At 39.5% G+C, this 15,564-nt stretch overlaps 1 protein-coding gene and 1 long non-coding RNA gene across 5 annotated transcripts in view; one reads left to right on the plus strand and one right to left on the minus strand.

Moving 5' to 3' along the window:
- The window catches only part of LOC136709365 (protein unc-13 homolog C-like), a 245,897-nt gene that overhangs the window by 210,554 nt on the left and 19,779 nt on the right, over window positions 1-15,564 (plus strand). For all 4 annotated transcript variants that reach the window (XM_066684518.1, XM_066684520.1, XM_066684519.1 and 1 more), the window contains 2 exons: window positions 696-776; window positions 12,936-13,083. In XM_066684518.1, coding sequence (XP_066540615.1) covers window positions 696-776; window positions 12,936-13,083 — 229 coding nt within the window. The remainder of the gene's footprint in view (window positions 1-695; window positions 777-12,935; window positions 13,084-15,564) is intronic.
- The window catches only part of LOC136709366 (uncharacterized), a 105,681-nt gene continuing 99,664 nt past the window's right edge, over window positions 9,548-15,564 (minus strand). Inside the window, exon 4 of the long non-coding RNA XR_010804487.1 lies at window positions 9,548-10,322. This is a non-coding gene — a long non-coding RNA (uncharacterized lncRNA). The remainder of the gene's footprint in view (window positions 10,323-15,564) is intronic.

Raw genomic sequence — 15,564 nt, forward strand, 5'->3', positions numbered from 1 at the left:
AATATTTGTCAGCAATAAATGCACTGAATTTACCAATTTATAAGGAATATATACAAATGTTTGTACATATAATGTAGGAACAAATCTGAGTCTGCTGCTCTAATATTTTTTTACTGGCTGTGGGATCCCAGAACTGCATACAGCTCTGAACTTTCAGCTTACAATGACCAGCAGGTGGACAAGCACATATGACATTATATAATGAGAGAGACGGAAAAGTGTAGAAAGAAGGAAATGGTCTGTGGAGAGAGATTTTATTTTTAAAATCAGGCTAAGACGAGATTCTGATCAGGCCTGATGTCATGGAGATTGGTGTAGTTCAGTTATGTTGGGGTTTAAAGGGTCAGACACTGCCGGACACAGGGGTGTAGCTCTGACCAACAGATCCTAAATCCAACATGTGGAACATATAAATACTGCCAGGGTCTATTGTATTCTGGATCAGTTTGTCTTAACATTTTCTATAGATTATCTACAGCTGATAAAGTAAGGGCTAGAACCAGGTTTAGAGTCAAGTGTTTTAGGCTCTGTTTTGATGGTTTAAATGCCCTTTTGTATCTAAATATTTTGATGATTTAACACCTCATTTTCCAGTCATTGTTGCAGTAGTAGAAGCTGCTGTGCTGAATTAAAATCTCACAGTCTCTGAACAGAAACTCATCCTCTTTCTCTGTTTACTTCCTGTCATCCGTCAGGAACATGTGATTCGAGAGGAGGCTCGCAGCCTGACGCCTCGACAATGTGCAGCCATGGACTTGGTGCTTCCCACCATCAAGGTATCACTCTATTTCTCTCTTTCCATCTCATACTTCTGTCCCATGTGCCGGCCTTCCATGGAGCATCCAACATTCAATAAATGTTGTCTGTCAACTGTGAAAACTTGAATGTTTCAGAATTTAACTGCTATTTTTGACAATCAGCCCTTGCACTGCATTGAATTGTTTTGCCCTTTCTATAAAATACAGAAATTTTCCAGGAATATCTGAGAATTTCCCTTGCTCAATCTCCTGTGGTGTACAACAGGGTTCCATTTAAGTGCAAGTTTTAATCTCATTTCTTATGCTCTTGTGCAGTCCAGTCTTTCAATTTCTTTTCTTTTTTTAGCATGTGGATGACATCTCTCTATGTATATGACATCTGTGCTATCCTCTGAATCCTGGTATAAAGAAAAATGATGGGCAAGGAGAGACGGAGTGTCACATTTATAATGAGAAAGCACAGTTATTCGTTCATTGGTTGTTAACTAATTTTCTGTAACCCCATCAGCCTAAGTGGGTGCCAAGTCTACCCAGAATCAAAGGAGGAAACACACCATAGTCAAATAGACCCTAGAATAGAACCTTGTGGTACTCCGCAGATGAATGATACACTCTCCCTCTTTGTCTCCTCTTTCTCTTTCTGCTCTGTAGCGTGTACAAACACAGTTGCAGCTAATCTCGTGTCTAGACTGATAGCTATATCTGTCTCTGTTTGTCTCAAAAGCCTTTACCTTGCTTGCAATTTACCAGCTTTCCAGCAGTGAGGCTTGAGTGTGGGAATGTGTATTCTATCCCCATACCATCAGCATACACTCACGCGCTCTCTCTCTCTCTCTCTCTCTCTCTCTCTCTCTCTCTCTCTCTCTCTCTCTCTCTCCAAGCTATTTTTGGGTAGCAGACAGAGGTCTGACCTTGGGTCTGTTACTCAATGTGTGTGTTAGCACCCGCACACACACACACACACACACACACACACAGGCAGAGAGAGAAAGAGAGAAAGGCATGTGCTGCTGCCTGTTTGTAAAACATTCTCTGTGTGAATTGTCTCTGTCTACATGTGTCCTGCCTCCATCAGCTCTGTTTTGGATTGAACCATTCCTGTCGTTTCTATGGAAACGGACATCTCCCTCCTCTCTGCTCGGATCAATCAGGACAGCAAAATGCTCCTCATTAGCATTCACAGCAGAGGAACCAATTAGGGGATTTTAAAAGCCAAAAAAAAAACAGGCCTGGAGGAGGGTTTTAGTGTCCGCATTTAAACAGCAGCACAGAGGGTTTATTCAGACCTCTGCACTGACTCTTGAGGCAGTGACTTGTGATGGTAATCGTAGGGTGTGTTCAAGGAAAATAAAAGCAGTGTTGTAACGCCACTCAAAAGTAACCATTCAGCAAACAAATCCCTTACATTCAGCATAGTCAATCAACCAAGATGTGTTTTTCTGAGCTCATGTATGTCATTCTGCTTTTTGTAAAAAAAAAAAAAAAAAAAAATCAGGCTACATGAAGGATGCTATGAGTCATTAGAGATTTCCACTATTTTCAAGTGCACCAATTCAGTTATGCATTCACAGCTTGGATAATCTCCCCAGAAATGTGTTTACCAGCCTTGACCTCTGTAGCCAGTTGCACTAGCTGAATGCAAGTTTGATTGTAAGTTAGGATATTAATTCCATACTAAACCTTAAATGTTAAATGTAATTAGTTTAAAATTACACAGAGACTTTCAGTTGCACCACCGACACGTATGCTACATCTCTTAACGCTCTCTGACATAAACAGAATATAGTACTTTCAGTGTTGCATCTATTCATTATAATCATCATACATTGATGATTCTGGGGAACTGCTGCTCTCTCTGGTTTGTTTATGTTCAGAAGCTCCAAGTCTTTTAAGGTGAAACTGTATGTTTGAGGAATATAGTGACTGTTGTTTGTACATGGCTGAAGTTTAACTTGTTTGTAAGTATTTATTCAGTTACATATTTAAGCACTTTCAGTGTGTGATGTTTTAATGTAGTTACTGATATCCCGAATTTAGAGTTAGTTCCACATTAAGTAATCTGAAACAGCAGGGATAGAGCAACGATAATGCCTCCAGATGACAATTTCCTGCCATGAGAAGAGAGAGAAAAGGCCTAACCTATCAGACAGAGAACCTTTGTTTTTGTTTTTTTTGTTTTTTTAAGCATTTACTGACAGTAGGGTTAGTAAACACATTAGACCAAAAAAAAGATCCAATTCAGGGTCACAGTGGGTCCTGAGCCCACCCAAAATTACTGGGTGCAGGGCAGGAATTTGTTGCATGAATGAATTATATTTTTTGCGACATTTTGAGTCGTCACCTGGATTAATGCCCTTATTTTGTTTGTGTGTATTTATCTGGAGGTAGTTTTACAAAATGGTTTTAAAATGAATAAAGGAATGATCTGAAATTACTCCACTGCATGGTTCAATGATTGTTTTTAACTCTATCTGTTTCATCACAACACATTTGTTATCGTTACATCTTGAGAATTAATGTCCTTCTCTTCATTTAGCCATTGGTATCATACAAGCATTACAAATAAGCATAAGCAATAAGCATGAAGTCCTACATAACAAAAAAGATGTTATTTAATGGTCATTGACAAGTTGAAAGCACCATGCACGTTGGTTGATCACATCTCATTTAAATAATAAATAAATTGATGTGAAATGTGAAAATAATTAGGTCGAAATATTGGTCCACCCATGCTGATAATTACTTTGAAGCCCACTTGAGAATCAGTCCAATAAATGAAACAAAATAAAAGTCTCTGAAATTAAACTGTCCAACACCTCCTCCCATTGGCCATTTGAAATGGTCTGTACAACCAATTGCCCCAGGTTTAAAAAAAAAAGGCACTACTTACCTAATGAAATGCCAGCAGAGGTTAGGAAAAATAAAATGATTGACCTTCAGCTGACGTCCCTAGACAACGCCCCTAAATTGTAAGCAGGGGTCATCTCTCTTCTGACATGGAATGGGAGGAGGATCTATGCCCGAAATATTGACAAAATAATGGAGTAGCCCAGTGGATTCTTGCACCCTTATGGCACAGGATGTATAAACAAACCTTCGTGTTTTATAAAATGCTGGAATCGTTCTAACAAATACTCAAGTTTTAGGGAATAAAAGGAATTTTATATGAAATTAATCATTGTGCCTTTTGGCACAGAAGTGGATAAATGAATAATTTGGTTTTAGACAACACGTGATGTTCATTGTCTTAGATTTTACATTCAGTTTTTGCACAGAAACTGTTAGAATGCCACATGAAGTACACACCAAAAATGGACACAAAACATGTGTTTGCGCTGGTGTGAAAAGCTACGCTGCACAGCACATGTTGAAGTGCTGTTACTGAGTCTGCTGTGCAGATCAATTACACAGGCTGCTTTAAAATGCATGAAATAGATTAAATTAGATGAACACAGCTGAAATGGGCGGCACGGTGGCGCAGCAGGCAGTGTCGCAGTCACACAGCTCCAGGAACCTGGAGGTTGTGGGTTCAATTCCCGCTCCGGGTGACTGTCTGTGAGGAGTTGGTGTGTTGTCCGCGTGGGTTTCCTCCGGGTGCTCCGGTTTCCTCCCACAGTTCAAAAACACACGTTGCAGGTGGATTGGTGACTCGAAAGTGTCTGTAGGTGTGAGTGAATGTGTGTGTGTCTGTGTTGCCCTGTGAAGGACTGGCGCCCCCTCCAGGGTGTATTCCCGCCTTGCGCCCGATGATTCCAGGTAGGCTCTGGACCCCCCGCGACCCTAAATTGGATAAGCGGTTACAGATAATGGATGGATGGACAGCTGAAATGCAATATTATAGTTTATCTGGATAATTATGAAGACGATAATTGTTTTCATTGCCCAAATTGCATTGGTAAATATTTATTAGGCTAATTTCTTATTGTAACACCATCATCTACTTTCCAAAGTAAGGAGATGAATGAGAATAGCCCCTGAATTCCACTATCCTTCTGATATTCGTCATAATTTTTTTTGGTTAACATGAGGCCAGTCATACATCAGGATCAGGAATGAGAAACACTGCTCAGTGATATTCAAACATGTGACAGACTGCAGTACCCTAAAGGAAGTATAGAGGGTGATTATGGCTATATGTAACCTTTTGCCATAGTAGGAAGGAAAATTATGTATTGCCCAGATCAGATGGAAGTGTTTATGGCAGAGCTAAGAAGGACAATGTTTATATTTTATAACATTTATTATAACATTACTTATTATTAATTATTAATGGATTGATTATCAACAGATTAATCAGTAATAGAAATAAAAATTTATTTTAGCCCTGTGTGGATGTGGTGAATTTGCTGCCTGAAATTGAAGCGATGGGCTTTTACAGACAGGAATCGATCAGTAAGCTGGAAGCCCCTGCATTTATTGATTAAAGAGAAAAGCTGAAACCTTTACCCTTCCTAACTTTTCTCAGTAAGTTGTTTGGGTAAAACTCCTGAGAGTTGGTTACACTCAGAGACTGTGGAGCTTCAATTTGCTGCTGTAATGCACTGAAATGGATGGACACTGAGCTCGACTATGGCCAGTGTTATGCCTTTAATTCCAGCTGATGACTGCTGCTGCCTTGCCCTTGAGTCAGGCTTTTAACCTCAAAACAGAGTCCCTTTAGTTGGTTATTGTGACTCAGAGCATTAGTGAAATGGCTAAAAGGAAATGTGAGGTCACCTCTGAAGGGAAGAGCACAGGGATCAGACATCAAAGCAACATCTGACCACTAACAGGTACTGACAAAACAAGTTTAAAGTCAAATAGGGTTCAAATGTTTAGAAATATTTATATTTTACACTAAGCATCATTTTTACTCTACCATGACTTATTTTTTTTATCCTGAGAACATGACCCCGCTGTCTTCCTTCTTCGTTCATAGGACCATATGCAATTTTCATATGTCATTGAATTTTATTGAGTCATTGAAGATGTCTCTCTGTCTCTCTCTCTGTGGAGGTGTGTGTGTGTGTTTGTGTGTGTGTGAGAGTTAGTGAACTAAACGATTACTAGATTAGGAACACACACATCTACACCCAGTGTTAATTTTATGAGCTCCAATGACCATAGAGTGCATCAGGCATGTTAGTGCTGCTTGGATTTTCTAGGACACACTTCCCTCATTAGTCCAATGTAAAGTCAGAGACAGCTTATCTGCTGCTGCACAGTTTGTGTTGGTTGTCCTCTAGTCCTTCATCAGTGGACATAATAATGCTATTGACTGGATATTTTTGGTTGATGGACTATTCTCATACCAGCGGTGACACTGAGGGATTTAAAAACTCTAGCTGCATTGCTGTGTCTGATCCATTGTACCAGCACAACACAATCTAAGGCACCCCACCAGGTCAAGGTCTCTGCAGCGCTGAGAATGATCCAACACCCAAATCATACCTTCTCTGTAGTGGTGCTGTGGAGGTCCTTACCATTGAAGAGAAGTGTAAAATAGGAATAAGAAAGTATGCTGGGAAACAGGTGGACTACAGTTATTCGTACAAGGAATACAAGGATATGAATATTAAAATAATTGCATACATTTTTCAACTATTGATATTATTGAAAGCACTGATTCTAGATATCTGTAAGGCAGAATGATATTTACACAGCTCTGTGAGAACCTGCATCACTCTGTCATCGCAAAACAAAGCAAAGCAGTATCTGAGACAAATCTACTGAAACTAAACCTCAGTGTATCAGCCACTACAATAGAATCCAATACAATTATTCCCCACTAAAAGGAGTCAACACTAAACATGCTCTCCCACTTTATTAGGGACTTTTCCATATAGCCAGTTCTGGTTTCCCAGACCCAGATACAATCTAACTTTAGAATAAAAGTTATTTCCATTGTGGAAATTGACACTGCAATTTTGCCCAAGACTAGACTTATTCGTATAATGAGAGACTGTCCCCACTGCCAGTGGTTGGCAAGAGAGACACAAATCCTCCCAGGATTTGTGCTGTGCAGCAGTATACCTGTTTTCTAGAAGGATGGAGCTCTATCTGAGGGCTGGGCAAAATCGACATTCAAAATGTCTAATTGGTGTAATCTTGTGGATATTTATTCGATCAATTTTCATCCTTTTTTTTTTTTTTTGCTAATTCAGTCGAGGGTGGCACGGTGGTGCAGCAGCTAGTGTTGCACTCATACAGCTCCAGGATCCTGGGGTTGCGGGTTGAAATCACTCTCTGGGTGACTGTCTGTGAACAGTGTGTTGTGTTATATGCAATATGAAGGAGAACCTAAATACCATCGTCCTGTTTCAACACTTGTCGAAAGTGAAATAATCATAATCGAGGTAAAATGTCCAATAAATCATATTATTGATTTGTGGTCATATCATCCAGCAATCTATTTATACCTCTGTCATGTCAAAACAAACATTGGACGAGCAGTGTTAAGTCCATTTTGTCCACTCTGCTGGGTTTATCTGACACGCTGCTCACGCGGCTGTTATTAAAGTGGTCACTCCAGGCATGTAATCCTCCAGAGGATCAGTCCACACTGGGTAATATCTGACCGCACAAGAGCTGACCATCATGGAGATGATGAAAATGTAGAAGCACTTTGACAGTTTTTCTGAGTATTACGCAATTACCAAACACAGTTTCACAGTTTCACGCACAGTTTGAGGGTCGTATTTTAGCCTCAGGGAAGCTGGACTGAAGGTTACACAATTACTGTCTGGATCAGATGCACTCTTACTGTGAAAATGTACTCATTGATGTAGTCGTTATTTAAAGAAATAACTCAGCAACCCTTGAAATGATTTTTCCTTTTCTGAAATGTTGATGAAGGCCTGTAGTGTCTGAAGATCTTCTGTAGACCAATGCAGGGGTTTCAACCTTTTGGGACATGCGACCCATGTCTACTTTTTGTGTGTCTACTTTAAGCCTGACCAACGTCCAATGTTTTTCTTTTCATTTTCTATCCCTATTGAAATAAAATGAAACAAACATGAGGCATTCAAAAGCTCAGCAGGATCTTTCCTAATTCACAAACTTTAACGGAACAAATCATTACTCTGTCCTGACTCTTATCTATTAAGCCAATTAACAAAAGGATTTGTTTATCATTTTTCACTGCAGCCACTGGTCTTAACAGTCCTTCCAAATGAAACAGTGTTATTGGCCAGCTTGTGGGTGAAAAATTAATTACTAAGGACCATCAGGGCATGGTCACTGCAGTATTAAATTTATCTGTTGAGTATTTTTGCCCCCACAGACTGGTGCTGAAAATCTCTGGACGAATGTACTTAAAAAAAATTATAAGAGCTTGTACTCCACCAATCATTATTGTGCTAACAGCATACTTTAATCACTGTAACATACTAATATCTATAAAAGAGGAGGATAGCCTGGTCTTCCAAAACCTTCCATTAAAGAACCAACATGTTACTCAAATACACTCATTAATTCCACTGCAGTTTCACTGCTTTTACAGACAACTTATTTATCCAGGTATAATTATCCTGTCCTGACACTTTTGTCGAAAACTCTAAAAGCAAGGCATTGTTTATAGTCTGGTGAATTATCGAGACATTTAGGTGATGCAGCCCCCTCCGGACAGTCAATAAAACACAGCCTAATCTGCGCTGAAGGTGCCACAAGACAAACAAAATAAACCATTTATTATCGGCAGCTAAATTAGGCTCCAATCAAAAAGCCTGCGGCTGCCACCAGTCGTCTCTTTTTAGTGAAATTACCTGGTATTGTTTGTGGAGTTTAATTGGCAGAAGAGTGAAGGGTCGGAAAGAACAGTTGACACAGGACCACCACATTTCATTTAGCATGAGAGAGAGGAATATATAGAGGGAGTAGCATGGAAAAATCAAAGTCAAATAAAACCACATTTAACCTTTTACACATACCAAATAATTATTTTTATTACTTTTACTATTTATCGTTATTACTGTAATGCTTTTTAAATGTAATTGCATAAATCATTAATTTTTTTAACAAGGCCCTTACTTCTAACTATGTAATATTTTAGGATCTGTATCCATTATGATTGTGTTTTTACTGCAATTTGCAGGGTTTTTGGGAGAATCTTAAGTGATGTTGAGTTCTGAGTTTAGCTCCATTGTTCTGAATTCATTTTCACGCCTGAACTCTAACTCTGGAGATTATGTGGAACAATACTGGGTCTATTCACACATACACACAATCTGATTTGCCCAGAGTTTGCACTACAGCACTAGCGGGTAAAGTCGGGGTAGGGTCCAGGACAGATATTACAGATAATTGTGTTCACACATACAGCTCCTTCAAATAAAATCTGGAAAATTTCTGGGTTACCGAGCATGTGTGAAAAGCTTTTGAGAAACAGCTCCACATATTTGCAGACCCCCAGTGTTGAGCAGATCTTCTCACTGTGAAAGAATGTACGCACAACTGTGGGTATCTTCAGATCTAATTTGAGAATGGAGCTTGATTTTTTCCTCTCTCTCAGTAAGAAAAGCTTTAGGTGCTGTGAATCTGATGGGGAACGTTGTGGTAATACACTAGAGCCTTGCTGTTACGGGTTCTCCAACTTTTAATCAGCTTTGGAAACTTCAGTGAGACTCTTAAACTTGAAGCGTGGCTGTTGGCCTTTACTGTTGACAACGAGACAGTGCTGAAAAACTCAATCTACTTTAATCACTTGCAACTACTTTGTCCAGCGCTAATGCAGCAGTATCGGCCAGAGTCCGTCTGAGGGAAATGTCACACACCTGACCACTTCTCAATCAATCAGCCTTTATTCACTAATGAGAAAATATCCTGCGGGGTTTGTATGTATGTGTGTATGTGTGTGTGTGTGTGTGTGTGTGTTCTATCTAAATTCAGGAATAACAAATATACTTACAGACAGCACTTACAGACTGTAGTCCACCTGTTTCTCTGCAAACTTACTTATCCCCATTTCACCCTCCCTATTTCACCCTCCTCCTCAGGATCATTCTCAGTGCTGCAGTGACGCTGACGTGGTGGTTGTTTGTTGCACTGGTACGAGTGGATCAGACAAAGCAGAGTCCAGAGCTTCTCAGTGTCACTGCTGGACTGAAAAGATCATTGAAGAGCTGGGTGAAATGGACACAAGAATGTATGCAAAGACAAGTGGACTACAGTCTCCAGTAATAACTGTCTGTGTGTGTGTGTGTGTGTGTGTGTGTGTGTATGCGTTACGAATGGAAAAACATTAGATATATATATGGAATACATAGCGTATACAAACATATTCATGACCATACAATGTATGGCAAAGTAATTTAATACATATGGTACATGAGAGTGCCCACATTATAACAGGGTAATAAAACTGTGTGTGTGAGATAAAAATTCAAGCCAAGATGGCTCATTATTCCTTTTTTTTATGAAGCAACACTTTGTGTTTCCAGTATAAAAAGTTTTGCAGCTCAAAGGTGTTTGTATTTTTATGCATAAAAAATATGAAAAAAAAAAAAAAAACAGGTGTGTGCCTTTGATTCAGTGCCGGGCGTCTCAAAGCGGAGAAATCCCCCACAGCCGAGTGTCAGATTTCAATTTCTGTAAAAAGAGAAAAGAGTTTGAGGTAGCAGAACTGGAAACTGTTTTTTTGCATCACAGTCACATAATATCACTGCAGAGAAAATCAAGATACTTATGCCCTGTTGATTAAATACACAACAAATACTCATTTCTTTATAAACTACTACAGGTTTACCACTGTCTGATACAGTTTTGCTGCAGTTATCAGGCACAGAATGGTGGTGCAACAGGCAGCATCTGTTTTTTGAGTTGTTGAGGCTTCTGTGTAGTTTTCTGTTAAAAATAAGTTTGCTGCTTTTTCCCAACATTGAAAATATGTATTTAACATCTATTTTTAACTGCAGTAATGTACACACATATTGTAGCCCATATGTTGCTGTACGATTTATCAGCCCTCTACCCCATTCATCACTGGTCAGTTTCTGACCACACAACAGCTGTTGAACAGCAGTGTTGCAGGTGTTTTTACATGTCAGTGTGGCAGCTGCATTAAGAGTGCTCCACCAGCCAAAACTATCTGGACCACCTGCTCTATGGTCAGAAACTGAAGTTAGAAGATGACATGAGCCCTATTCCAATGGGATTGGTTTTTACCTGTGAGTGTGGTGTAAAGTAATTATTACCAGATTATCTTGATAGTTTTAATCCCCTTCAAATACACAGTAAACAGTCATTTTTCCCCCAGAGTGCCAGCTTCATACATTTACCTACTTGAAAATTTTTGGATTCCAAAAATGTTGGGACACTAAACAAATTGTGAATAAAAACTGAATGCAATGATGTGGAGATGGCAAATGTCAATATTTTATTTGTAATAGAACATAGATGGCAGATCAAAAGTTTAATCTGAGTAAATGTAACATTTTAAAGGAAAATATGTTGATTCAAAATTTCACAGTGTCAACAAATCCCAAAAAAGTTGGGACAAGTAGCAATAAGTGACTGGAAAAAGGAAATAGAGCATATAACGAACAGCTGGAAGACCAATTAACACTAATTAGGTCAATTGACAACATGATTGGGTATAAAAAGAGCTTCTCAGAGTGTCAGTGTCTCTCTGAAGCCAAGATGGTAAGAGGATCACCAATTCCACAATTGTTGCGCAGAAAGATAGTGCAGCAATACCAGAATGGTGTTACCCAGCGTAAAATAGCAAGGACTTTTAAGTTATCATCATCAACTGTGCATAACATCATCAAAAGATTCAGAGAATCTGGAACAATTGCTGTGCGTAAGGGTCAAGGCCATAAAACTCTACTGGATGCTCGTGATCTCCGGGCCCTTAAACGTCACTGCACCTCAAACAGGAATGCCACTGTTAAGGAAATAACAGAATGGGCTCAGGAATACTTCCAGAAAGCATTGTCAGTGAACACAATCCACCGTGCCATCCGCCGTTGCCAGCTGAAACTCTACAGTGCAAAGAGGAAGCCATTTCTAAGCTAGCTCCTCAAGCTCAGACGTTTGCACTGGGCCAGGGGTCTTTTAAAATGGAGTTTGGCAAAATGGAAGACTGTTCTGTGGTCAGATGAGTCACGATTTGAAGTTCTTTATGGAACACTGGGACGCCATGTCATACGGACCAAAGAGGACAAGGATAACCCAAGTTTTTATCAACGCTCTGTTCAGAAGCCTGCACCACTGATGGTATGGGGTTGCATGAGTGCTTGTGGCATGGGCAGCTTGCATGTCTGGAAAGGCACCATTAATGCAGAGAACTATGTTCAGGTTCTAGAACAACATATGCTCCCATCTAGCTGGCATCTCTTTCAGGGAAAGATCTGCAGTCCAGATCTTTCATCTATAGAGAACATTTGGCGCATCATAAAGAGGAAGGTGCGACAAAGAAGGCCCAAGACAATTGAACAGTTAGAGACCTGTATTAGACATGAATGGGAGAGCATTCCTATTCCTAAACAGGTCTCCTCTGTCCCCAGACATCTGTTGAGTGTTGTAAGAAGAAGGGGGGGATGCCACACAGTGGTAAAAAAAATGGCCTTGTCCCAACTTTTTTGGGATTTGTTGATGCCATGAAATTTTGAAACAACATATTTTTCCCTTAAAATGATAAATGATAAAATGATACAGTTTAAACTTTTGATCTGTGTTTTGTGTTCTATTCTGAATAAAATATTAGATGTTGGCACCTCCACATCATTGCATTCAGTTTTTATTCACAATTTGTTTAGTGTCCCAAATTTTTGGTATCCTGTTTGTATTAATCCCACCTCTTTATATATATATATATATATATATATATATATATATATATATATGGTGGTACTGTAGAGGTCCTAACCATTGAAGAGCAGGGTGAAATGGGGGATAAGAAAGTATGCAGAGAAACAGGTTGACCACAGTGTGTAACAGTAGAGCTACAAAATGCTCCTGTATGGTCAGATAAAATGGTCAATGAATGTAGATACAAGGTAGGTGTTCCAAATCCAGTGTTAATTCGATGTGCATGGTTTGCCTAAGACACACTCACTTCCCATATTCCTGATCCATTTAGATCAACCCTCATTAGGGTACCTTTGTGAGATCAGACAGCTCTATGTTTCTCAGCTTTGAGAAACTCTGCCCTTGAATAGTTTCTTTTCTGCACCTAACCCCTCTGCCTCTCCTTCACAGCAATATTTCCACGCGGGAGGAAACGGCCTGAAGAAAACCTTTTTGGAGAAGAGCCCTGACCTGAAGTCCCTGAAATACGCACTCAGCCTTTACACCCAACCCACAGATGCCTTGATCAAGAAATATATATGCACCCAGACCTCTCAAGGTAAGGCTTGTTTCTCTTATAGCAATGATCTTTGCAGCAAGGCAAGGTGCTGTGTTTTTTTTTTTTTTTTATTAACAGCTTATAATACACAAGGTGGTTCAATGTGCTTTACGGAAAACTAAAAGCATCATTAAAACAAATAATTAGCATTACATGAAATAAAATCAGTTTTAATTATGATAAAGTAACAAAAACAAATTTAAGTCAACAGGCACTGCATGATCCAAATCATTTAAAAAGTACTGTCTTTAAAATCTTATTATAATATCTACTTCTCATATATGTAAAATAGACAGATAATATGAAAGTGATAGGTAGAGACTAGGGTTTGATCCCCTGGACCAGCAGAAATAAATATGGGCACTACATTTTCGCCTCCTTCGACATTAGTGGCTTAAAAGGACACCAGGTATGATTTGGTATTTTTGCTCCTGGGCTCCCCCTACAGCTGCAGAGTGTAATTCACTTTTACAGCACTGTCCTGATATTAAAGGAGAGAGGAGGTGTAGTTTCCTACCCTATTCTGAAAGTGCAGTGCAGTTTATGCAGTGCTGAACCCGGAGCAGTTATGACAGAGGCTCTCCTTATTACAGGTCAGCCAAGCATCACAATGATTTTTAAGCTGTAGTTTATAGGTAAAATACTATCTAGTGTTACATTAAGTGACCTTGTGCAAAGCACCTAACCCCCAGGGCACTGATTTGGCTGCCTCTCCTTCCAGGTGTTTGTGTGTGTGTTGAGTACCCCATTTTCACTGGTGAGTATATATCTGTTTGTGTGTTCACTGCCACCTATGGGTTAAATGTGAGCCCAAATCTTGCTGTAATCCTGAGTAAGGATAATAAAACATTTTTTACTTGACCTTTTAGGGGTCTAGAAAACTTGACACTTGTTCAAACCAGGCTGTCAGTTGCTGTTCTGGCACAGCTGGCCACAGCACATTGTCCATTTACCCATTTAGAATGCTCATTTAGCCATTTTTGATGCCAGCACTTGGCTGGCTAGCCAAGCGGGTCCTTACCTCTTCAGTTTAGATAGCTTCTGACCTTTGATAGATGTACTGTATGTCTGCTTCTGCTTAGACAGTCCATTCACAGGGCCAGTAGTCTGGTACCTTTGTAGCATGGTTGAACCTGCCAGGGTTACCATGTACTGAACATGCACTGAAGCAGGATTTTGCAACAGGTGTTTTTCACTTTTTGTCAACAAATAAAACAAACATTTATCTCAACTCGCAAAAAATCACTTATTTGAGCAACCAGGACTTGCTGTTATAAACCTTTGTCTAATAATTCATATAGTTGAACCTCTTGGAGTCGACTCAGCCTTGGTTTGTGATGCATTTCTGAGTGAGAGTTGGGACAGGGGCAATAAAAGTCTGGGAAAGTTGAGGAATGTTCAAAATACACCTGTTTTGAACATTCCACAGGTGAACAGGTTAATTGGAAACAGGTGAGTGTCATGATTGGGATAAAGGGAGCATCCCTGAAGGGCTCAGTCGTTCACAAGCAAGGGCGAGGTTCACCATTTTGTGAACAACTAAATATCTTGTCTTTGTAACTGATTGAGAAAATCATTCTCTAAACTACTGCAATAATTACAGTTTGTTAACATGTCAGCTTTTGAGACATTTAAGTGTGTTAAGCTCTGAAGCAGCTGCACATTAGACTTAAGTCACCAATCCCAAAGCCAAGTACCAGGTTTATAAAGCCCCCTAACATTGGACTGTGAAGCAGTGGAATTGCTCTTTCTGCAGTGATGGAGCTCCATCCAATGTATTTGTGATGAGCTGCATGTCTGTTATACATATTCTTATTTTAATCACACTTTTTGGGTGTATAAGATCACAGTGACAGTGGCTGCCTGCCAGTGCTGAACTTTCTGATAAATTAGTCTTTGGGATCGAAGAAGCTGGAGTTTACTGTTGTCCGTGACGGGCTGGAACCAGCTGGAGGCCTCACCCGTCTAACATTTCAGTATTAGAATTGCAAATATCTGCACCATACAAACACTCACCTTTTAATATGGTCTGATCTCTTGTAAACAGCCCAAAAAAAGCTGCTGTATCTCACCACTGCATGAGAATATAGTACAAAGTGAGCACTGATCAGATCGCAGCATCAAGTACCGGGCAATATAAAGCTCAGATTTAAAGGAGGGCAAGTCTTCAATTTGTCTTATGAGTTTTGAGGTTTCGTTGTGTTCTTCCATGTTATGCACTAATGTATGTAAACTATGACTGTAGATTAGTCTGTATGAGTGTGAGATTGTGAGCCCCATGTGTCAATGATTATATGAGAGATGTACGATCTTCAATTGTGGCAATTTAATTTGAATATGTCGAATGTTCAACCTATGGAGGCATGTATGTATTTCATTCAGAATTAATTGAATTTACACTGAGATTTGAAAGTGTATTATTATTTCATTGAAAATTTAGAATTAACATCTGTCATGTGGTCATGCAACAACTGTCAAAAT

The sequence above is a fragment of the Hoplias malabaricus genome, chromosome 11, assembly GCF_029633855.1.
Source record: "Hoplias malabaricus isolate fHopMal1 chromosome 11, fHopMal1.hap1, whole genome shotgun sequence".
Lineage (NCBI taxonomy): Eukaryota > Metazoa > Chordata > Actinopteri > Characiformes > Erythrinidae > Hoplias > Hoplias malabaricus.